General features: G+C 32.8%; 2 protein-coding genes across 3 annotated transcripts in view; both read right to left on the reverse strand.

Annotated features, from left to right (window-relative positions):
* The window catches only part of LOC120782731 (elongation of very long chain fatty acids protein), a 48229-nt gene extending 41248 nt beyond the window's left edge, over positions 1 to 6981 (reverse strand). Inside the window, exon 1 of the mRNA XM_040115161.1 lies at positions 6617 to 6981. The gene's annotated coding sequence lies outside the window, so the exon portion shown is untranslated. The remainder of the gene's footprint in view (positions 1 to 6616) is intronic.
* Positions 6982 to 12771: 5790 nt separating this feature from the next.
* LOC120782554 (elongation of very long chain fatty acids protein) overlaps positions 12772 to 24317 on the reverse strand; it is a 59909-nt gene continuing 48363 nt past the window's right edge. For both annotated transcript variants that reach the window (XM_040114886.1, XM_040114885.1), the window contains exons 2-6: positions 23693 to 23833; positions 18126 to 18233; positions 17968 to 18048; positions 14211 to 14672; positions 12772 to 14121 (exon numbers count right to left, since the gene is read on the reverse strand). In XM_040114886.1, the coding sequence (XP_039970820.1) occupies positions 13903 to 14121; positions 14211 to 14672; positions 17968 to 18048; positions 18126 to 18233; positions 23693 to 23833 (1011 nt within the window). In that variant the 3' untranslated portion in view covers positions 12772 to 13902. The remainder of the gene's footprint in view (positions 14122 to 14210; positions 14673 to 17967; positions 18049 to 18125; positions 18234 to 23692; positions 23834 to 24317) is intronic.

Raw genomic sequence — 24317 nt, forward strand, 5'->3', positions numbered from 1 at the left:
TGGTTTCGAATAATTGTTAATACATGGGTACTTTTTTCAACAAGCATTTCCTGACAGATCACGCGGGAGTCATGTCAAGCTGTCATGTTCAGCGATGAGGCTGTAAACTAGCAAATTGTCGCATTTGGGACGAAGAGCAACCTGTAAAAAGAAAAAAAACCGGTGGAATTATTGGTCCATATTTCTTCAAAACTGATGCCGGTGAAAACGCAACCGTGAATAGCGACCGTTATCACACCATGATATTCATCTATTTGATGATTAAAATCGAAGCTCGTGACCTCGGCGACATTTGGTTTCAACACGGCGCCACTTTGAGAGAACACTTTGGTAAACAGATAATGTCATGTCAAATAAAAAGCTTTTCCATACAAGAACTTGATTTCGATCCAAACTGTCGATGTACTATATTAGGGAGGTTTCTAGATAACAGTTCACATTTTTTTATTATCAGATAAAAAAAAATCATATCTCGCTTCCAGCTAATAGAAAAACATCTCGTTTCATAAGTTTTGAAAGAAATTGAATGCTCCACAAAATGGTCTCTTACGATTTTTTCGCAAGATGTACGGATCAATGAGATGAATGTAATGTTCAAGAATAATTTGTGGAATTTCAGTTTCATTTATTTATCGCACCGCACGTTCACAGTCGTCCAATGACTTCAGTTCTTGAGTGAGAACAGTTTTATACGGATGCAAGCCCAAATCATTTCTCAAGATCCGTCAAGCTGCACTTATTTCTGTTTATCTTTCTTTTTTAAACAATTCAACTTTTACTTGTTGTAAAATATTGCACTCGTATGCAAAACATAAAGGCAATTTGCACGTGCAAAAACAACAAGAGATTTGCATTCCAATGCATAATATACATATACATATGTATGTATGTATATGTAGTACATACATATGTACTTAAAAAAATATACATACATACATACATATGTATATAAATTTTTAATCTTTCAGCACACTTGAATCTTCAAGTATACATACATATGTACATAGATATGAATAAAATGTCTACATTAAACGACCGTTAAGACTAAAAACCGTAAAATTTCGATTGCAACGGTGATAAAAGAAGAAAATGAGCAAACTCTGATGAAAGAATTTCTTCGTGTGATATTGACTCTCCCAGCAGCAGATTTTAATTGCACGTACGTGATTTAAATAAAAAGAACAATTTGTAATTGTGCGCTAAAATTGCCATAATTAAACCAAAATCATTGCGGTTGCAACAACAATTTTAATTTTATGATAAAGAATAAAATAATGTTTGCTTAATATTAATTTATAACTTTTTTGCAATTTTGAAACAAAGAAATATTAATTTGTCATTGTGAATGTTTAAATTACAAACAAAAAATATTAATTTGCCATTGTGAATGCTAAAATTACATCATAAAGACAAGAAAACACGTTAACTTTGGTTGCAAATAAAAAAGTTTGCCATAAAAGAGCTTGATTTTGCCCGATGACAGTTATATGCTATAGTGACTCAATCTGAACAATTTGTTTGGAGCTTGTAGCGTTGCTTTAGACAATAACTCGTGGCAAATTCCATGGAGATAATTTGTCAAATAAAAACTTTTCCATACAATAACTACGTAGACTTTGATTGTTCAGTTTGCATAGCAGCTATGTATATGATATTGCGCTATAGCGATCCATCAGAATCACGCTCTTAGTTCATTACGGGTAACTGAGCGGCTAATGCGCTTAATAAAAATGATGGCAGAACATGATTATAATTACCAAATAAGCAGTAGACGAATTATATAACTGGTACTTGCAGGAAATTATTTGCTGAAAAATTGAAACGGGTAATAAAACATGAACTTGAATAAAATTGGCGAAATATGGTACAAAAACCATAGAACTATAATTACTGAAGACAAAAAAAAAGAAATAAAATTTCTTTTCCTGTTTACAAATAAAATTAGTAAACCGAAAAAAAAACCAAAAAAAAAAAATTAAAATACCTGAATAACACACCTAACCTATAAATACATTTGTATCCTATATTCGTATGACTAACCGCCAATCTTGCACTATACTAGTATAAAATGTGTCATTGCAACAAAAATGTATCTCATTGATTATTCAACAACAACAACTAATGCAACTATTAATGAGCGACAACTAAAAATAGAATTAAGCGCAGTACAATGACCTTTGCTCTACAGCAGTTGGTCAACTTTACTGGCAGCTCAGTGCAATCTTCCAAACTCAGTCAGTAAGCACAAATATTTCTTCACTAATAATAATAGAATACCACTAAAAAGAGAAAATAACAAACAAAATTACAATTCACTTAAAGCAGGGAGCAGGGCAAATCAATTTATTGAAGGAAATGGAGCCAGTGCGAAGAATCCAGTTTGAGGAGATTGAGGAACAAAAAAAAAACAGAAAAAGAAACAAAAAAAATAAAAAAAAAAACAAGTGTAAGCATTCAACTAGTTGGTGACAAAGTGCGTTACTTGATGGGCTACACTAATTTACATATGTACATATGTACATACAAATGTATATACGCCGATTAAAATCGAGATTCTCCGCACGTACCAAATGGTCAATATGTAAAAACCCAAAATGTTTGAAATATCTTTTGCTCGCGATTCGCGTACTATGATATTATATTATTCTAAAATATTGGACGAACATGCGCACTGGAACAGTAAATGTGTACGGTTGTGATGGACTTTGTGCGATCGCGTGGGAATTTCGAGGCGTTGGCCATGTGTTCATATTTTTGGCATGCAATATATGTACATAAGTTTTGTAGACACATGCATGTATTAATATAATAATAAAAAATATATTAACTGACGGGTTTTTAGTATTTCTGTTTATTCGCTGTGCTTTAAGGTGGTAAATAATAAATGTTACTTGCCACTTAGAAGCCAGACTAAAAACGTGGCACTGACTTGTAACTTTCTAAGTATTTATGTATGTATGAATCTACAAAATATGTAAGTATGTAAATATGTATTATGATGAATTAGCGCGTATAATTTGTGCGCTGACCAAATTTACGCCAGCCAGTAGACGTGCCTTCTCCTCACGCACACAAATTTAATTAGCCAATTGCAAAAACCACTGGAGTGGCGCTCAGTTCTTATCTGCGTCAATAAAAGCTTATCTGTGCGTGTGTACTCATCATATTGCATATAATATATGTATAAACAAATATATATACATATATATATGTATATGTATGTATGTAAACAGAACACGCTACAAATGATTTAATGTTGAGTAAAGCAGCGGACCTTAAAGATGATTTAATTATCTCTCGATGTGTGGAAGATAAAGATTTTATGCAAATTACTAAATAGTATGTATTTTTATACCCTGAACACGGTATATTAAGTTTCCCACGAAATTTTTAACAACTAGAAGGAAACGTCGGGTTGATGAATTGATTTTGAGCTGTGTCATACAAATTAAAAGAAAGAAATTGTTTGGAGAACTTTTTTCTATTGTAAAACAAAACATCTTCACGAAATTAGGCATTAATTATTATTAATAGCAATTCTACAATATCAGACGAAAGTTTTCAGATCAAACAACTATAGCATATATGTAGCTGCCGTACAAAAATGGTCCAAATCAAGTTCTTGTATAGGAAACTTGTATACTTTTGAAGGGTATTCTAGCTGCGGTGCAACCGAAGTTAACATTTTTACTTGTGAGGCATGTATTCCAACTATTAAGCACACAAGCACATACATTTATAAACTTTAGTGGAACGTTTAATTGCCCGAGTGCGCTGTGTGACATCAACTTATTTGCCGTAGCCAAGGATATACATACATATGTATGTATGTATGTACTGTTAGGTTTATGCGAAAATGAAAACCTCTAAGGTGTGCCAGTTTGTAGCAGGAAATCTTTTATTTAAACTAGCGGCGGTGCTATAAAGCAAAATATCAGCCTGCAAACTCCTAAGTTATTGTTTTGTAATGCAGCTGTTTAAACACTAATACGTACTTATATACATATATTTATTTATTATACGCATATGTTTACCTTATTTAGAATTATAAATAAATATGTTAAAATAAACTTGAATGTTTCATTAGTTTAGTGCTAGTCATTAAGTCTAGGACTCTTTAATTGGGTAATTAACAATAAGATGCTTATTTTTTCAACAAACTGCAACTTGATGCCACTCCCTTTAATAATAGTAAATATTTTTGACTATTTGTTTATTTTGAAGCAAAACAAAACAGCATTTGCCGGATATAATTTACTATCCGTTCAAAACACTTAAACTTGCATGTTTATTATTGATGTTTATTTAACAAGTGAAAAAAATGAAGGACCATTCAAGAATGCGTATGTACATATGTATGTATTTACATCAATAGCAAGACTTTCTGAGTTGTGCAAAAATACTTTACGTTGAGAAAGTACAAAAGTTACCGTTACACAACTTCCACGTTTGTAGATTTGCGTAAGCATTCGTAAATTGGATGGCAAAACAAAATTGTTTTGCTCCTTTTACTTATTTTTCAAAAGTCGGTAAATAATTGCAGAAAATAAAAAGGAATGTGAATTAACTTAATTTATTTATAGATATAATACTAAATATAATAAGCAAATATTATTTGTGATGTTTTCAGTAAATTTATTAACAAATACGGGCTTATAAAGCCATGTCTCCAAAGTCTCTTCTAGCGTAGTAGTTCTAGCGACAAAGCCATAGTTTTTGAAGTACCTTTGCAGGTTATTAAAAAATTTCACTGAATCTTTTATTTTATGACAAACTGTATTCAGTGAATTAAGAATTTTATTCTTATAATTTACAAAACAAGCACTAAAATGCAGAACATTTGAAGGGGATTAAGGTTTTAAATTTTTTCTTTGTTATACTTTTTTTGTCTTAAATGAAAGCATTACTTCTGAAGAATGTTGTTGCTAAGCGCTGTTTTCTAAATGTCTGGTTAGCAGACAATTGCCTGTTAAGTTCCGATTAACTTGACCAAGACTACATCTTTCGGTGAAGAATTTTTTCAACTAGAACATAACAAGAAGTTAACAAGTTCACAGTAATTGCTGTCATTGCCGCATTTTTTAACATTTCTACATGTCATACCCTAAAAAACAATTGACTTTAAAAACAATTTTAATTATGTACATATGTATTTCTTAAAAAAAAAAACAATAAGTAAATATATTTTTAAAGTTATATACAAAATGCATTATAATTTGCGCATATCATAGATAACACATGCACTTACAAAAATAAATGACCTACTTCTACCTATAGATAATCTTCTCTCATCACGTCAAAGGACGAAGTGAAAAATATGATTGCCAACCTTACACCAATATTTTTCAAACAATAAAATACATTTCAAAAGCAAAATAAAACAATTATATAAAGAGCTATTTTATTTTCAATTGTAAAATTTTGTACAATACAATTAATATTTAATATTTTCATATATGTACATATGTATATTTATAGGCAACATTTAATAAAATGCAAGTAAACAACATGTATAAAATGCTATCAATAGCTTACCAATTGTTTATTGAACAATTAGCATATGTTAAGTAGCCAACGCATGTACCTAATTTGTGCATTTATATTTTATTTCAAATGTACTGTTAGAATGCCATTCCATGGTCGAACAAATCCGATGATTATGCAAATTTATAGACAAAATAATTGAAAACAAATACTTATCTCTGGTATAAATTTCTTGATAGGGTAAAGTATTTACACGTTTATTTTACTACATGAGCATGCAATCAACATTGAGTCACAAAAATAAAAATTTATATTTATATTTTTTGATTTCTTTCCAATGTACTTAATAAAGATCAATATCAGTAATGAATAAAGATTCTTTTTGTAAAATTCTCAATGCACTTAATAAAGATAGTTATGGAATGAACATGGTATTTTCCCTACACTTGAAAGCACAATTGCATTGGCAACACTGAGTGGAGATAACATTACAAGAATAAACAAAAATGCCGGTACATTGACATTCAGCTGAAAATCATGTCACGCGGCAATTGATATCAGGGTCATATTTTCCAAGTTAGTTTAAGCATGTTTCTACCTAACAGCAAGTATATTTTAACTTTCACACCATTTTCTAAGCTAAATAAATCACACAGCATTACAAATTAGCTAACAAAACACGATTAAATGCCAATTAAATCACCTCGTCTCGCTGGTATCTTACCCGCTATCTATAAATATCGCCCACAGCAGAATCAAAGATAAATGTCAGAATAGCGACGTTGCGCCACTTTCGCATGTGACGCTTTCGTTTCCTTTTCAATTACTTTTTCTCTCAAATTCTAGCTCTCTCCTTCTTTTATTTTATTTTTAATATTTTTTTGATTTGCCTCTCTCTTTCACCTCTATGTTCTTCATTGAATTTCTTGCACAAACACTAAAAATGGATAACAAAAAATGGGTGGAATTCCAATTTCACATTTTTCACAACTCAATCTAGCTTGCCGCAAGGGCACAAGGGTGCGGCAGCAAGTGGTTATTGGGGAAAAAATTGCCATTTCCACATTCCTTTACCGTATCAGATGACTAATCACTTGAAGGATATTTTAATGAAATATATATTGTAACTTACACTTTAAGTAATCAACACACAACGGATATAAAGCTGATAATTGCTCCGATTGAATTAATGGGATGCACACAAATTATTGTTGGCGTTTGTTGTTGCGGGCGGGGCGATGGTAGTTGTTAACTGACAACGGTCGTTACTTTTTGCCTTTTTGGGTACACTAGAAACGCACACGAAAAGTGAATGAAAACTGTCAATGACCGAAATTAAACCGCAGAAATTGAAAAAATAACGCGCGCACTAAGTGCTATTCAGTGTTGGACCGATCTTCACAGTGGCTAAAATTCAACTCGAACCAAATTGGCCGCAACTAGCTTATTTTAAATTGATGTTAAATGCAAGCAGCGCACCAAATACTCCGCTCACTTTACACGCACACGCGCACGCACACCAACTTATTGACAGCTGTCAATAAAGGCAGCAGAGGTTGCCATAAAGAGCACACACACAACAAAAATAACTTAATACGGATGACAAAAGTAACTAAAACGCAATGTGTATTCATTTACAGATAATTTTAAAAAATCAGAAAGATTTGCGTGAAGAATTTTATTATGAAATCGAACAAATGCTTTAAATTTATTCGCATTGAAAAAACAAAATTTTTTACATAATATGGAAATTATTGATGACTTTTACACAATTTTCTTATTTCAAAGGTTTGAAAATGATTTTGGCCGAATGCAACTCTGCAGTTTGCATTCAATCACGCACAATTATGTGGTTTGTGTCGTGGCTAAATGATTGCGAGAACGTATATCAGAGAACGTAAGTTTTAAACAGAGAACGTTTATAATTTTTGTTTTATGATAAACGTTCTCTGGTTCTCTGTCTATTATAAACGTTCTCTGTATAAAACATACGTTCTCTGTTTATGTTCTCTGTCAATTCCTATTTAATCCATGAGCTTCAAAATGCTAGAATTTATTGGTTATAAAGCCGAAAATAATAGTAAAAGCGATATTTATCAAAAATGGCCTTAAACTATTTATTTATACGTATGTGCATAAAAATTATAATGCAGTTGGTTTTAAAGTCAAAAATTTCTCACAAAATTGCTACGGAAGCCGAAGAAAACAATTGAAATTGCTACGAAAACTGTAGATTCAAATCATCGTCTTCGCGTTGGTCGCTAGTTAAATACGAATTTGTGGACGTTGCTCATTTTTTGTTGTCTGTCATATTTATTATATGAAAAAATCATTATTTACATTATATAAGTGCTTATAAAATGACTTGAAGATTAATGCTTCTTTATTGAATGTAAATAGTGCAATAAACACTATTTATTACACACCGGCAACCCTGTACTTCTTAACTCTACAGCTCAGTTTCCGCCGCCATTTCAAGCGTCGCGTTCTAATTTCCGATTCGCGTGTGTAAAATTAGTGAAAAATGTGAATTTAAAATTACAAAACAATAAAACTAACGCGTTCAATTAAAAATTCGGAAGTACCGGGTGCTATTAGTTGAAAATTGGTGTTGTATTCGTATTCTCAAGTTTTAAAATAGCGCTTTTAATTTTATATGTGAACGTGTGTTGCGAGTAATTTAACAAATATTTGTGTTAGGGGATTAATGTGGTATAGTGCATTGGTGTAACATAGAAACGGTAAATCAATAGACTTTGATGTATCAAATTATAGTATAAATAAGATTGAATAATTGAATGGCGAGTGGTTAATATTGTTGATTGGCTTTTGAAGTAAGTAAACTTTATGAGAGCTAACAGCTGACAGGTTTGCTTTAAATTTGCTAGTGCTCACAGCTGCACATGAAATTACGTTAACAGAGCAAACATTCATTCTCCATATTTTTTGTCGTTTTCGATCTACTTTCTATGTATGTTCGCGTGTTTTGTTCTAAGAAAAACATGCAAAATAGTATTATTCAAAGTATTTCCCATAAAGCTATAACATTTTTTCCCTAATTTCTGGCAATTTTGAGGATGCCACCTCAAAAGTTCAGCGCCGACTTAGCAACCAAGAAAGAGCAATTTATGATATCCTGCTTTGATATAACCTCCTCCAGGAATAAAGGGTTGTTAAACTTATTCCAGTGTGAGAGCGCCCCAAAATTAGCGTTTTTTATAACATTTTCCATTATGGCCAGATTGAAAAAAATAATTATTTGTGGGCATTTAAATTGAAACACCCAACATTTAATACGAATAAAAACTACTATATAGTTGTTGTTTATTATATGTAGAAACTATTTAAATCTTTTTAAAGAATATTATAACAACTGACTTTCGTCCTTTCTATACCCAATAATAGGATTTAAGCTTGTTAGCTCTCAATCATTAAATGTTTTTAATCATTTTCCATTGAAAATATACTATGATGCATCAAATTACAAAACCTTTCATCAAATACCTTTAAATTTCACAAATTCATTTAATTTTCATTTTTATAAGTGGTCTTGAACGATGCAACTAATCCCTCCGTTTACATATTTTTTTGGTAAGATTTCAATCTGGCCATCGCTCGTTTCCAATTGCTAAACGTCAAAACCCAAGAATGATAGAAACAAGATTGCGCAATGAGGTGTTCAAATTTTGTTCGTTCTGCGCATCTACGTCACGGTTGACCAACGTACAATCAGCTGATTTTCTGTTGCTTGTTTTTCTTTGCAATAAGAATCAATTTTGTATTGCAGGCATACAAAATCATGAATATCATCAAATTTAACATCAATATAAGTGAATATTAATAAAAGATATCAATATAAGTGAATATTTAACAGTGAACATTTACCTACATATTCATTTAATTGTGTTTTCATTGTATTATTTAAGTTTGTCTCTTTGCTGTGTTTGTTTCAACCATATATGTACATTTATGCAAATAAAAAGATTGAATATTTTGTGACCGAGTATCAATTTATTGTCTTATTTAATTTTCTTTTTTTGCTATACATGTGTTCGATAAAGTTTTTATTTAAGGAACGAATCCTAAAATACATTCTTGCTCTGAAAAACAATTATTTTTTTACTTTCGAGCTACAATTTACAAAATTACTTAAATCTAAGTGTTTCTGGTGGTAATTTGTACATATATGCAAATCAGTACCATTTACATCGTCAAATACTGCTTGCAAGGCTCTCATATGCTCCATTAACATATCTGTTGGTTTTGAGAGTCCTCCTTCAGAAAGGTGATCCACCCAGGTATAAGACGAACAATTTTCTGAATTGGCACAAATTTCGGGGTTGTCTTTACTAAGTTTGTGGCAGATGTACCCTGCCAAATTTTCAAGCCCGTCGTTGTTGAGAATCTTCAAGTCATCATTTTTTTCAATTGGGTCAGTGGAATTTAGATCAACTGACACACGTTGAAAAATATTGCCTGCAAAAATATAATAAACATACATACATGCTTATAAATAAAGGGAATAAATTTGTTAGTTAAGATTATTATTACAATTAGGATAAGAAACAGTGGTTTAAACGAGACTCCATCCTTTTCTGCCGTTTATTAGTCTCTGCAGGAGTTAATCTGGTTAACGTGAGAAAAGCGCTAGGTAGCAACTTTGTTAGGCTCCGCGAACTTAAACCTGTAAGAGTGTTTGGTTATAAAAGTAAAATTATTGTAATTTCTGAATTTGCGCGCGCGAATAATAAGTCAACCGTGACGTCACCAAGAACAGCTGACTGAAAGCAAACATGCGCATTGCGCAATCTTATTTCTATCATTCTTGGTCAAAACCTACTGAACTCGATTAGCTGTCAAAGTTCAGTAGGTTTTGACGTTTAGCAATTGCTCTCTCACTTCCAGAAAAAAAATAAATGTTGTTAATAATGGAAAATTATTGGCTCTCATATACATATGTACATACGTATGTAAGTATGTAAGCGAAAATGACGGGAATTTATGATCATTTATGGCTCGCCTCAATGGTTATATTTGAAGTCGGTTGGCAAGATTTCTGGAAAGTCGAAGGATTTTTTTCGATTACAACTAATTGAAAAAAAATGTCGCGAAATTTTCATTTCTTTTTTTTTTGTAAAAATGTGTGCGAAAATTCAATTTTTTATTTTTTCCTTCGTACAAGTTAAGATTTTAAATAAAACACGTATTTTTCACTTTAAATAATCCTGTAAGGAGTCATCCATACAGCGGGCGCATCTTTTTTCGGAGGGGTCACCGATACAATGGCCGAGTTTAAAATATGCTTTTACAAAAGTTTCAGAATTTCTTTGCTAAAAGTGTATGTTTGTAGCAATAAAAATTCTAATAATATATTTAATTTTTTGTATAAGATAAAAGGCTGTTTTTTATCCGAGGAAACCTATCTAACCCCTTAATGTACATATATTTAAGAATACACACAGAAAACTTCATATCGTTCCGGTGAATATTTTCGAAGTTAACTGCAAATTTGAAAAACCGTTTCAGAGCGCTTGTAAGTACAAATCCAAACTTTAAACGCGTTTTTTTCAAAATGGTGTTTTCAAAGTCGGCGACCAACATTACTCGAAAACGGTTAAACCGATAAGTCTCAAATTGTAACACGAGCTTCTTAAATATTTTGTTTAGTAATTAAACGAAGATTTTTCCTCATCGATAAATACATATTTTTTATAAACAATCTTAGGCCGAAATTTTGTTCAAAAACCGATTTTTTCTAGAAACCGCCATTTTGTCAAAAAATGAATTTTGCTTATTCCATCGATTAATTTATAGATTTAACATTGCTTTAACGAAATCTATTTGGTTTTTTAATTTCAGAGGATCCAGTTCAGAGATATAGTGATCACCGCAATACGCCTTATTTGAGGGGAGTTCCCGGAGATCAGCTGTAGCTCCTTTCCAAATAAATAGTTTTACTAATACTAAGTCTTAATTATAGGTGAAAGATACCATAATATGTGTACAAATTTTTGGATCTATAAGTTTAAAAATTTTTTTAGAAAAAATTCTGGAGAATTCGCATTTTTTTTGCCTTTAGACTGTATATGACCTGGTGATATCACCAACTACTGACACTGGGCGTAATGATCCCAGGGGATGGATATTCGGCTTTGCCGTTGTTTTGACTGCTTGTCCAGATTTCACATATGATTTGCTTGGGTTTAGGGTAGTCGTAATGGACTTTCATCCCGAGTCAAAATCCGATGCAAAAGTTAATTATTTTTCGTAGCAGCAGCTCACTCAATTTTGTCTATATTTTTATACTATCGCAACAAAGTTGCTAAGGAGAGTATTATAGTTTTGTATACAGGGTATGTATATAGGGTTATATATACCAAAGTGATCAGGATGAGGAGTAAAAATTGAGATATCATGATGAAACATGATACACGTATTTCTTGGCTCCATAAGAAGGTTAAGTTTGAAGATGGGCAAAATCGGCCCACTGCCACGCCCACAAAATGGCGAAATCCGAAAACCTATAAAGTGTCATAACTAAGCCATAAATAAAGATATCAAAGTGAAATTTAGCAAAGAGGATCGCATTAGGGAGGGGCATATTTGGACGTAATTTTTTTGGAAAAGTGGGCGTGGCCTCGCCCCGTACTAAGTTTTTTGTACCTATCTCGAAAACTGCTATAGCTATGTCAACCAAACTCTATAGAGTCGTTTCCCTCAGGCATTTCCGTATACAGTTCAAAAATGGAAAAAATCTGATAATAACCACGCCCACCTCCCATACAAAGGTTATGTTGAAAATCACTAAAAGTGCGTTAACCGACTAACAAAATACGTCAGGAACACTAAATTTTACGGAAGAAGTGGCAGAAGGAAGCTGCACCCAGTCTTTTTTTTTTAATTGAAAATGGGCTTGGCGTCGCCCACTTATGGACCAAAAACCATATCTCAGGAACTGCTAGACCGATTTCAATGAAATTCGGTATATGATATTTTCTTAACACCCTGATGACGTGTACGATTGGGTGAAATCGGTTAACAACCACGCCTTCTTCTAATATAACGCTATTTTGAATTCCATCTCATGCCTACTCTTTACTAAACTTTACAAAAATACGGTATTTGAAAAAAATGTGAAAGACGGATAATGAAATCTCGATTATCATTTTATCATGCGAGAGTATAAAATGTTCGGTGACACCCGAACTTAGCCCTTCCTTACTTGTTTCCATTAGAAATCCAATTATCGCTTAGAATTAAATGAAACCCATGCGTTTGCATGTAATCTTCTCATCATAAAAAATATAAAATACGTTTTATTCACTTGTAAATTTTTGTATACATACATACATATATTTTACAATGTTACATATCTTCTGCTGTTAGATTGTCATTTCTTTTAATTGCATTTACATATAAGTTTGCCTATGCAACTACTTTTATACGAAACTAATAGCTTAAAAGCTATTCTATTATAAAGTAAACTAAAACAAAAACAAAAATCAATGAACCGCATAAAATACAAGTACACCAACATTAGAAAAACACCAGCAAAGCTTAACAGCACAACAACAAAACACAGAATACAATGCAACTAGTTGTGTGCGCTTAAATAAAATAAAGTTTGGCTTTAAGTACAAAAGAATCACAAAAATATATTGCAATAAAGCAAAAACAAAAAGCAAATGAAAACAATAACAAAGGGGAGGCAATGTGTTAACAGTTATAGAGTGACTAAAAATATGCCAGCAAACAAAGAAATAATTGCAGTTATAGAATTTCGGCAACAATTAGCTTGTGCTCGACGAAAAATGTTAGATAATAAAAAATATTTTTCGAAAATAAATTAAGAAGCATTTTTCACAATAAATTTGCATTTTTTACAATAAGGTTGCATTTTTCAGAGTAAATTGGAAGCATTTGTCAAAAAGTCAATTGGAGTGCGGAGAGCTAGATAGTTATGGAAAATATCATAAATGCGTATTTAATTACTTAAATACATAGAAAATGACATTCGTTTAAACGCTAGTTACTTACAAACATAGATTTAAAAATATGCACGCGTGTATTTTTCAACTTTTATACACAACTAAATAACATCAACTTTAAAATACTTTAATGCATTTGACGCAAGCGCACAGCTTAAGCCGCTACTTGTCTGCACAACTATTGTAACTGTATGTTTGTATATGTGTACACAATTTTGAATATTTTCTACATGCATTTCACTTAACTTTTTCTAACACATGTCTTTGTTTTCGTGCTTTTAATAATATAATTATTAAAATACATACATACAAATAACTACAAAAGCCTTAAGAACGAATAACTTAAAGCTACATTTCTATTACTTTTAGGTTTGCATTAATATTTTTGCTCTCTTGCTTTTAAATTATTAGGTAAAATTACGGTTATAAATTAATTATGCGCTGTGGCGTAGACCCGCTGTCTCGTTGTTGTTGTTGTTGTGTCACTGGGCAGTTGCGACGCCAACGTGGACTTGTAGTAGCCGTCGAATTTGTTATTGTCCTCCACTTTCAGATTGCCATTGATCTCTTTGGGCAGCTCACCGTTTGACTTGACGGCGCCATTTGCATAGCCGTTGCTCAGCTTGCCATTGGCGGCGATTTTCTCCTTCTGCAAAGCGAAAGTATGTTAAAAAATTAAAACTTATATTTGTTCTATATTTTCTTTATTTGCTTTGCTTGTTTGCAGCCAGCACTCACCTTCTGCTCGCGCTTGAGATAGGCCTGTTTGTAGAAGTCCGAGAAGAGGAAATAGAACATGGCCGCATGTGCGCCAATGAAGTATGCAAAACCGATGGGATAATTGCAATCGTTGCGGAAGAACAATTGGAATGAGTGCACCATAACCAAAACGAATTGTATCATCTGCAAGACAGTCAGATATTTCTTCCACCACAAGTACTTTTGCACTTTGGGTCCCATCGCCGCCAACATGTAATACGTGTACATAATGATGTGCACGAAGGTGTTGAGAAAACCGAAGAACGACGAGTGACCGCCGGGTGTGAACTTGACGCCCCACCAAACCGAGCAGGGCATAATGCCGTGATGGATGACGTGCAGCGTCGACACTTGATCGTAGCGTTTGCGCATCACAAAGAAGAATGTGTCGAAGAATTCGGTGAATTTGGAGATGTAATACCACCAGCAGCCTCGTGCGACCTGCGTTGAGCAAAAAGGTGTGTAATAATGTTATTAGTATTATTTTTAAAATATTTTTATTAAAATAAAATTTAAAATTTTTGTTATAAGGTGTTGTGGAAATAATTTTGGACTTTGGTAAAAGAAAAAAAATTAAAATTTCAGTCAAAAAGTGAGCTGGAAATAATTTTAGACGCCGGTAAGTGGCAAAAAAACAATTTTAATTCATTTTAAAATTAATTGTAATTATTTTCAAGTTTTAATAAACATTTAAAATTTAGTTTTTAGATTGTAATGCTTGTTTAACACTTGTCTTACGTAAAATAAGCAAGTCAACAGCCAAATTTGACTGAGGAGTCATCAGAACCCTCGTGTAATGCTGTGTGACTCGTTATCCATAAATATTTAATTTAAATTCTTGCCTAGAAAGTCAAGTGCTTGTCCAGCTTACACTAAATTATACTTCTATCTCAGTCTGTCTGACTCAAATTTTAGTTTGCTTTATGCTAATAAGTTCCTCGAATTCTTGTCTTACTGTTTACCCAATATTAATTATAATGTTTGCTAGAATCATTCGACTGTCAATTCGAAAATTAATTTATGCGCATTGATTATACTGAAGTGGCTTTGAAATACGTGTCTTCGAATAACTTTCGCAATTTTTGTCCATTTTTTCTCCATGTTCTATGTTTTACTTCTATTTTTCCGAATTTCTTTTTTTTTTTCAAACCATCAGTCACCGCCATTATTCGTAAACGCACGCACTTTTTAAGTGGTCAGTTCTGTAAATCAAAGTCGCACACACCTCATAATTCTGCAAATAATTCACATCTATTTGACTCTACTGTTTTAAAACCAAATGCCAATTTATTTTTGTATTTACTATGCGCCTTTACAGACAGCTTGTCGCTGGCGCGCTGTCATCAGGCTCTAAAAGCATTTGAGAAAGTTGGTTAGAATTGTTGTTCACAAAGAGTTGGCAAGCAAGTTTCTGGTTGCTGGCCGAAAATTTAAATTTAGCTCCTTTACGCTAGCGTTTAGCTGCTAGAGCAGCATAAATTTGTTACTATTTACTATTTTCGCGTATATTTAGTTAGGTTTTTGTTATATATTTTACACCATAAAAGAATTTAAGGGAAATTGAAGAAGTTTTACATTTCACTTCTTTTCCACAGCAATAGACTTTTTAATTCTCTAAAGTGGCATTCTTTTAAATAACTTCACATTTTTCTAATTTTGGCATAGTTTCGAAGACACAGGGAGCCACATCTGGCGAATACAGTGATTGAGGAATGACTCTCTTTTTCTTTTTCTTCTTCCCCACAACCGTTGGTCGGTCTGGGTCGAGGCCAACGAAACTTCGCCAGATGCCTCCATCCTTTCCGAGGTCACATCTGTTGTACATTCCTCGTGCAGACAGGTTGCGGAGTCCTTCCGTTAGGCGTGAGCGCCCTTGCTTGCTTTTCGCTGGAGCATCATCTTCCATGCGAACGACATGGCCTAGCCAGCTCATTCATTGATTTTTATGCGCCTTATTTTATCCATGTTGCTGTATAGCTCATGTCGTGACTCCATTTTCTTCGATACTAATCGCTCACGCAGACAGCTCCAATGATCTGGGGAGTGAGGTGCGGTAGCCAACCTGTGTGGATCTCAGGGTCACTGCTAAGAAAGAGGGAGCTTTAATGGGCCACTTCGAGGTAATCGGTTTACCTAAGTGCTCAACAAGGTCCCAGCGCGTGTCCACGAGATGCGGCTGCAAGCGAGAGTCTGTTTTGCAGCTCGCTACATAAACGTGATCAAGGAAACCTTCTCCCAAGCTGGGTTTGTGCCGCTAGGGTTTGAGACCCGCCACGTAAAAATGTAATTCCAATGAAAGGATCATGAAAGCCTCGTACTTTCGATTTATGTTTGACCAAAAAATCAGTCACAATCACCTTATAATGAGACCGCTCATTATCGTGGTGGAAAATCTGTCAACAAATTCAGCCTTTTAAGCTGGGTCATGTCGTCCGTATGAAAGAAAACACTCCGCGTAAGCGGTGTCTACGCCATTAAAGTAGAAGAAGAAGGCAAATTGCTGCATGTAGATACTTCCAAACGGAGATATAGTCCTTATTGGCCGCTTTACCCTGTAGAACGAATCAATGATGAACCACCACATGGCAATCAAAGAAAACTAAGAACATCAGCTTATTTGTTTACTGACTTTAGCTTGGCTATTTTCAGTCTCCGCTCGTATTTGATGCGGAATTCGCTGCATTTTTGGACGTTTCATCGTTCTTTATAAAAATACGTCTCGTGATTACTTTGATACTGGACGTAATACCTCGTTTTTGCCAAGGAATTAGGTCTTTTCGTACCACTCTAGCATTAACTCGCTTCATACCCAAAACATTAACTAAAAATTGTTGAAATTGTAAGAATTGTTCAGATCCCCTGCTTTCTCTCTGATGTTCAGAGACGGTTTGTAACAAAAACTAAAAACCCGATTTGGTTTGTGCGCGTGGTTTATATAGACCAGTCCGAGTGAAAACATTTCACATTTCTAAAACTAACCTTATCAAGACATCAAGTTTACACCGTATTTACAGAATGTTTTTTGCTTCGTTTCTCTAATTCTTTTGGTATATGAAGGGAGGGTGGAGTGGAGATGAGGGACAATATCTACCGAGTCCGGAGTTATTTGGGAATTCTGCTTCTTTGAAACAATATTTTGCGTATTTTTTTGCTGGAACAGTTCTCTAAACCAACCCGTGGCCCGATTTTCTCTCTACGGCCCTAGCTACATTCAATAACTACAAACTAATGGCTACATAATTTGATTAATTTTTGTTAAATGCAAGGAAATAAGTGGAATGGTGGGCAACTGAATTATTTTGATATATGTATATACGTATGTAGTATAACTCTAAGTCTAACTCACTCAGTTATGGGTGTTAAAAGCAATAAGCATATGCACAAAGCTATTACATTCTGTGCAAAATTAGTTTTGAGTATGAAAATGTTCAAGCATTTTATTGTCCCACAATTACAAAATTTCGAAAATAAACTAAAATTTACAACAAACACAAAAAACAAAATTAAATTTTTGTTTATTTTTTTTTAAATATTTTGCAATCACCACACCTTTTGCAATTAACAGTCATTATTTAATTAAAATTCTTATAAATATTTTTTGCAACCTCAAATAATGAGCAAAAATATTAAATAAAAAATTCTTTAAAGAGCGCTTGCAACATGTCCGAATATTTTCTTGCTTGCCGAAAATTATTTCCACTAAAAAATTTAATTACTATTTTTATCTTCGACATACCCTTAACGCGCGTGGCGAATTCGAATAGTCCACAGGCTCGCATCTGATATTATAGCCATTTAGCCAGCCGCCAATGCAGGACTATGGAGTGAAAATGTGAAAAGCATTAAAAAAAATCATCAAAATTTATGTGTATATTGTATTTATTGTATATTTACCTCGTAGAATAGCCAAGCGCTGAACAGCACTTGCGCGAAATTGTAAACGATTAAGACTTTGCGCAACTCAAAAGGTTTTCTGTTTTCCATCAATTTGGGGCCCAGCACCTGTCGAGCGATAAAAAAGCCAAAGAAACAGACATTCAATGATATGACAAATAAGTTAAAAGTAATAAATAAAAGTAAAATAAATAAAAGTGAATAAAAATAAACAAAAAACTGAGCATAGCAAACATAGAAAATCAAAGGCAGCAAAATTACAATAAAAGCTTATGAATATGAGCATATAAAAAGCGCTTGATTTAACGCTTATTGCAAAATTATCATTAAGAGCATGTGTATGTATGCATTCATAAGCATGTGTGTGTGTGCATGGCGACATGCATAAATTTCAAGCTTCAGCCATTCCTTTCTGCACAAATTGAGCACAGAGGCTGTCGTTAAATGTGTCAATGCATTAGTCACAAAAAAAATATCAAAAATAAAGAACAACAACAAACATATAGGAGAGACAACAATAGTTGTAGTGGCGCGTGAAAAAGTTAAAATTTGGACAAACGCAACACAAAGCACACAAACACATGCATACACGCACATGTATGTATGTTTCAAAGCTAAAGAGTAGATGATAGCAATCACTGCCCAGCTTTGATTTCGTGATTGCACACACACACACGCATAACGATTTCTTGTATGATGCTAGGGTGCTCAGCATCATAAAAGAAATATGCAAAAGTCGTTTTTTTCCACAAATCATTTGCAGCAACAACATAACAATGGCTGTTATAATGAAGTTAACATTAATGTCAGTCAACAGAGGTGGCAATCATGTGAACAAACATTTCAGTTTTTTGTAATGAACTCAAATTGGACCTATGGTTTGCTGCTAAAACGAAGCCTAGAAAATGGCGAATTACAAAAGAAAAACAAAAAAGGTGAAAATGATGTATGTGCAAATAGACTTTAATATATAATTTGCACACCAAGCAATTAACAAAATCAACTTTGCCAATTTACACGGGTGTGAATTCGTTTTGACGCATGGCGGGACAATGTGAGCCACAGTGGGGCGGAGTTAATGAAAATTTAAAGAAAATTATATATACATACATACTGCATGCACTGATAAAAAATTTTAATATGTAAATATTTTTGAAAAAAAATGAAATTTCGGAAAATGTTTTGAAAAAAAGTTTGAAAAAAATTTGAAAAAAAGTTTTGAAAAAATCTTAAATAAAGTAACAGCATATTCTGGTGGGATCAGTGCATAGAATAACACAAAATTGTGGAATTTCGAAAAATGTTTTGAGAAAAAGAAAATGAAATATGAATATAACCTTAATAACTGTTGCTAAATAATAAATTTTAAATATTTTTGAAAAAATTGTAGAATTTTGAAAAATGTTTAGAAAAAAGTTTAATGAAATAGCAATAAATTTTGTTGGGATCAGTGAATAAAACTTCAAAAAATGCGGCTTATGCTTCGAAAAAAATATATTTACATATCTCAATTAATTAATAAAAAAAAAACAAATAAAAACGTTTAAAAGATGCTTAAAATTCAATGAAGTTGTAAAAATAGTATTTTTCTCTCAATTGTCAATAGTCAAGAGGTGGCGACGTAAAAAAAACGAAACTAACTTTTTAAAGAAATTTTTTAAAACGTTGCTCACTGTAATTTCAATAAAAAAAATTAACTTTTTAATAAAATTTTAAAAAATTTCAAGTCAAAAAATATACCAGGTAATTATTTTTTCAAACTTTTTATATCAAAAAAAAAAAATTCAAATCAAAAAATTTGTCTACCACTATTTTCAAGATCTCCATACACTGTGCATTTCATTAAAAAAAGTTTAACTTTTTAATAAGATTTCAAAAACGTTTAAGTCAAAAAACTTTTAGAAAATTATTAATTCAATTTTTAATTTCAATTTTAAAAAACTTCAGTTCAAGAATAAAAATTAATAATTTATTAATTGATAATTAATTAATAATTTATTAATTTTTAAATAATTAATTAAATAATAATGAATAATTTTTATTAATTTTTAATTGCAATTTAAAAAAAATTTAGTTTAGATATACACATTTTTAATAAAATGTAAACAAAAATTTAAGTCAAAAAAACTTCTAGAATTATATTTTTTCAATTTTTAATTTCAATTTAAAAGAAATTGAAATAAAACATTTTTTTGACTAACATTTTTGTCAACTCCACACACTGTGCACTTCATTTTATAGCGCATTGCACACACACGTAACTCATCGGAAGCACACAACACAGCTGTTGACAGTTGACATGCAGTTGGGTGTGTTGTTTGGTCAATAAATTAGTTGCATGCGCATTTCTCCATCAAAGTCAATGTTAAATTCAACTGTTGAAATAGGTGTTGATTAATTTAATTAAACAAATACGGTTAATTTGATAGCAACGCCTGATTGACTGACATTTCTTGAAGAGTTTTATGAGATCTTCTCATTGAAATGCACATTGAAGAGAGGTGTGTGCTTTATTAAATTGCAAATAAAAGCAAAGAGAAGAATTATATAACAGGTGATTTGTAAAGAAATTATTGAAGTCAGAGTAAATATTATTTATGAGAAAATTTATAAAATGTACGGAATAATTATTTTTCTTTTCAGTTTTGTACTAAAACTTATATTGAAAAGCGTCGAAAATGTGTTAAATACCAGCTTACTTAGACGAAAATAATAATAATGATATTCAAAAAGGGCTTACTAATAGTTTTCTGGTACATACTTTTATTATATATAAAAAAAGTTAACATCTAATTTGGCTGTTAAATTCAAATAAATTCAAAATACTTCTCATAATTAATTCAAAATTTTGAAATATGTTTTCTTATAGCAAGTGGACAATCATAAAAGTAAACAAATTCATACCTAAAACTTCTTTGAATACCCCACTTATTAGAATTCAGCTTTCGAGTTCCTTCCCAAAGTCTTTTGTAGCACTGCGACTGCCTTATTATTAAAAATTCAATATTGAACTAAAATCATAAGCATAAATGCATATTTTGTATAGCATTTTTCGCACTGTTATTCTTAAAATATGTAGCAAGCGCTCAAAAATTGCATTATTATCGCACAAATCAATTGTGTTTTATCACTTCCTCAAAAAGTTCGTCGCTTAAGTCTTTTATCTCGACCAAAGCAGCAGCGAAGCAGGAAGTATACGAAACCGCAGCATGCCACTTTAAAATCTATATAATCGAAACTATCAATACGACGACCTTTATTACATTTTTATGCAGAAGTCGGGTATTTTCATAACACACACATACACAACACCAGCACAAACAACATATGTATGGATGTGTGTATGGCTTAATTAATGCAGACCTAAGTGAGACTACGAGTGCAATCAATGACCCTGAACTCTTTTCAAGCTATTATAATCGAAACTTGCAGTCGAAACCCAAAACTAAAACAAAAAAATGGATAAATAATAACAAAAACAAAAGCCATATGCACATGCTTTTTCGGCTGATACGCCATCGCTTCGAGGGTGAAGGGACAATTAGCACAGTTGATTATTTTTCGATAAAAACAGGCAAGCAAAATGCGAGGGGAAAACACGTTGTTGGACCAGTTCGTTGCGGTTAATTTGATATTTATGCTTTTATCAGCTATTTTAATGGCTTGCAGGTATATGCAAGTCTTTTTGGATTGGTGGGAAAGTGCGCGTACGCAAGTGGTCGGGTTAGTTCACAGATTTATCATATGATTTATTAACATTTATAGTATAATTTATGAAAACGTAAAATTTGTTAAGAAAACGAAATAAAATAATTTTTAGTTTAAAAAAGTTTTTAGAAATATTTTTGAAATTGCCAATATGAAGAGTTTCCAACTTAGTTTTGGTTTTTTATGTAAATTTACGTTTACTAATTGCGACGACGACTATTTCTCCTTGACAGGAACACTTCAAGGTTGTCTGCTAGGCAGCTACCGCATATCGCTGCTCATAGAAAAGGTTGTAGACATCTCCGTCTGCTGGGCGGAGCGCCACCGACTAACTGTTAATTTGGAGAAAACAAAAATCTGTGTTTTTATAGGAAGAACGAAAACTTTTCAATTCAATCTCCCCTCATTAAGGCGCAGAACCATTTCACTCTCGAGCTCGGTCAAATATCTCGATGTTATTCTAGATAAAAAACTAAGCTGGAGAGAATACATTGAGAGAGAGCACTTCGAATATGGCACAGAATAGCCATTGCCTCAAAGTGGTTTTACGGCCTCAGATGGTCTACAGGCTCTATACAAGCGTTATCTGCTCCATACTATCATATGTTGTTGGATGTTACTATCAAAAAAGTAACATATTAAACCACCGAAACAAGTACAACGACCTTACTTGCTGAGGATTACGGACCCATTGAAAAATACTTTAACAAAGGCTCGGGATATTATTCTTGACATCCGATATTATTCTTGACATTCAAGTGAGGTTTGAGGCATTGCCTAGGTCATCCGGCTTATGATTGTAGGCCACTTATTTTCATTCCCCAGTAGAAAAAATTGAGCGAATGATTATGTGATCGACAGCTATAACTGCGAAATCTACATATTTACTGACGGATCAAGGGCTGAAAAAGGAACAAAGCGGGCTTTTTCTGTAGTCCAAGCACGGAAAGCAGCTTCAAACTACATGAAGAACTATACAATTGGTCTTTCAGGCCGAAATTGTGGGCATAACAGAGGTCTGCTCTAAGCAGCAAGTGAATAAACATTCTAGTGGATAGCCAAGCGGCACTTAAGGCCTTCAATCAATAGACTTTTAGCAGTAAACAGTTAATACCAACTGGGTATAAGTATAATATAGAAATAGAAGGACACATAAAGGAAGACGAACTGGCCCGCTCACGGTCAGCTGGAGACACAATCAACCCAAGCTGCCCAGGCCATTCAGCTCCTTCAAGGGTTGTTTGAAAAAGTGCACCCTAGAAGGACATCCCAGGTCTTGGAACACTTTTAATAAAATTACTATAATTTGAAATTAAGTTTTTTAACTGTTATGAAAAAGAGTAGAACATAGTAGCTCTAACATTTTTATTCGAAAATTAATTTGATACTTAATACTTAACGAAACTTTTTGAAAAATCTCAATTTAATGACTTAGAAGATATTTTTAAAAATATATATCTAAGTGTTATTCACCAACAACAAAAGGACGCTCCAACTTGGTTAAACCTGCGGTTCTAAATTAGTAGTCTTGCTGCCACCTCAGACTGGTTTTTATGGGACATAATAATGCTGTCTTGTTTATGGTTAATGTTTGAGCTGCACATCAGCGTCTATTATATATTATTTCCTTCTCTTTCAACGACTTGGTATATACGCATCCACTTCTCTGCATGCTAAGAAAATTGATGCTTTTCATTTCACTCCAATGTGAATCTTCACTTGTTGATAGCGCAAGTCAGTGCTTGCTGCCAGCATACAACTTCTTTTTCTTCTCAATTGACGTAGATAGCTTACAACTAGTTTTAGTAATTGTTTCTTGTTTCTGATTTTCACTTTGTCCTTTCTGTGCGTGCACTCACCTTTACGAAGTATGCGTAGGACAAACTGATCGCTATGGTGGGGAAGGGCGAATCCATCAATGGCCAATCTCGTGTGCGCGGATCAGATTTGTTGTCCATGAGATCACGCCAGCCAGCGTAAATTGTGTTGATGTAGTAGTCCTGCAAGGAGAAAAAGAAGAGAAAAGAGAGAATAGTTAAAAATTATGAAGATAATAGTAAAATCTCATTAATATTCTAGGTGAGGGTAATGTTTAATAAATGTTAAAGTATGTAACAAGTGTGATTCAAATTTCGTTGCAGTTAGAGAAAAACTAAATAAGCTTATAAAAATTCCGGGATCCCGAACATTATTTATTTTCGGGATTGCCATTTCGGGATTCATATTTTTATTTTGATGATTGCTTACTAATGATAATAACCACAAACTTATTTATAAAATTTTATAAAATATTTAATTATTATGAATGCAAACCTTTAAATAACATTTAAAAACAAAATATTGCCAGACCCGTTGGTCTCGATGAGGGTTAAAAATTGTTTGCGAATTCACCTCGCAAATTTTGAAGCTACCAAAACTATGTTTATTACATGTTAAAAATATTCGACAAGTGTGAGTTGAATTTCGGGATCCCGAACGGTATTT

The sequence above is a fragment of the Bactrocera tryoni genome, chromosome 1 (assembly GCF_016617805.1).
Source record: "Bactrocera tryoni isolate S06 chromosome 1, CSIRO_BtryS06_freeze2, whole genome shotgun sequence".
Taxonomy (NCBI): Eukaryota; Metazoa; Arthropoda; class Insecta; order Diptera; family Tephritidae; genus Bactrocera; species Bactrocera tryoni.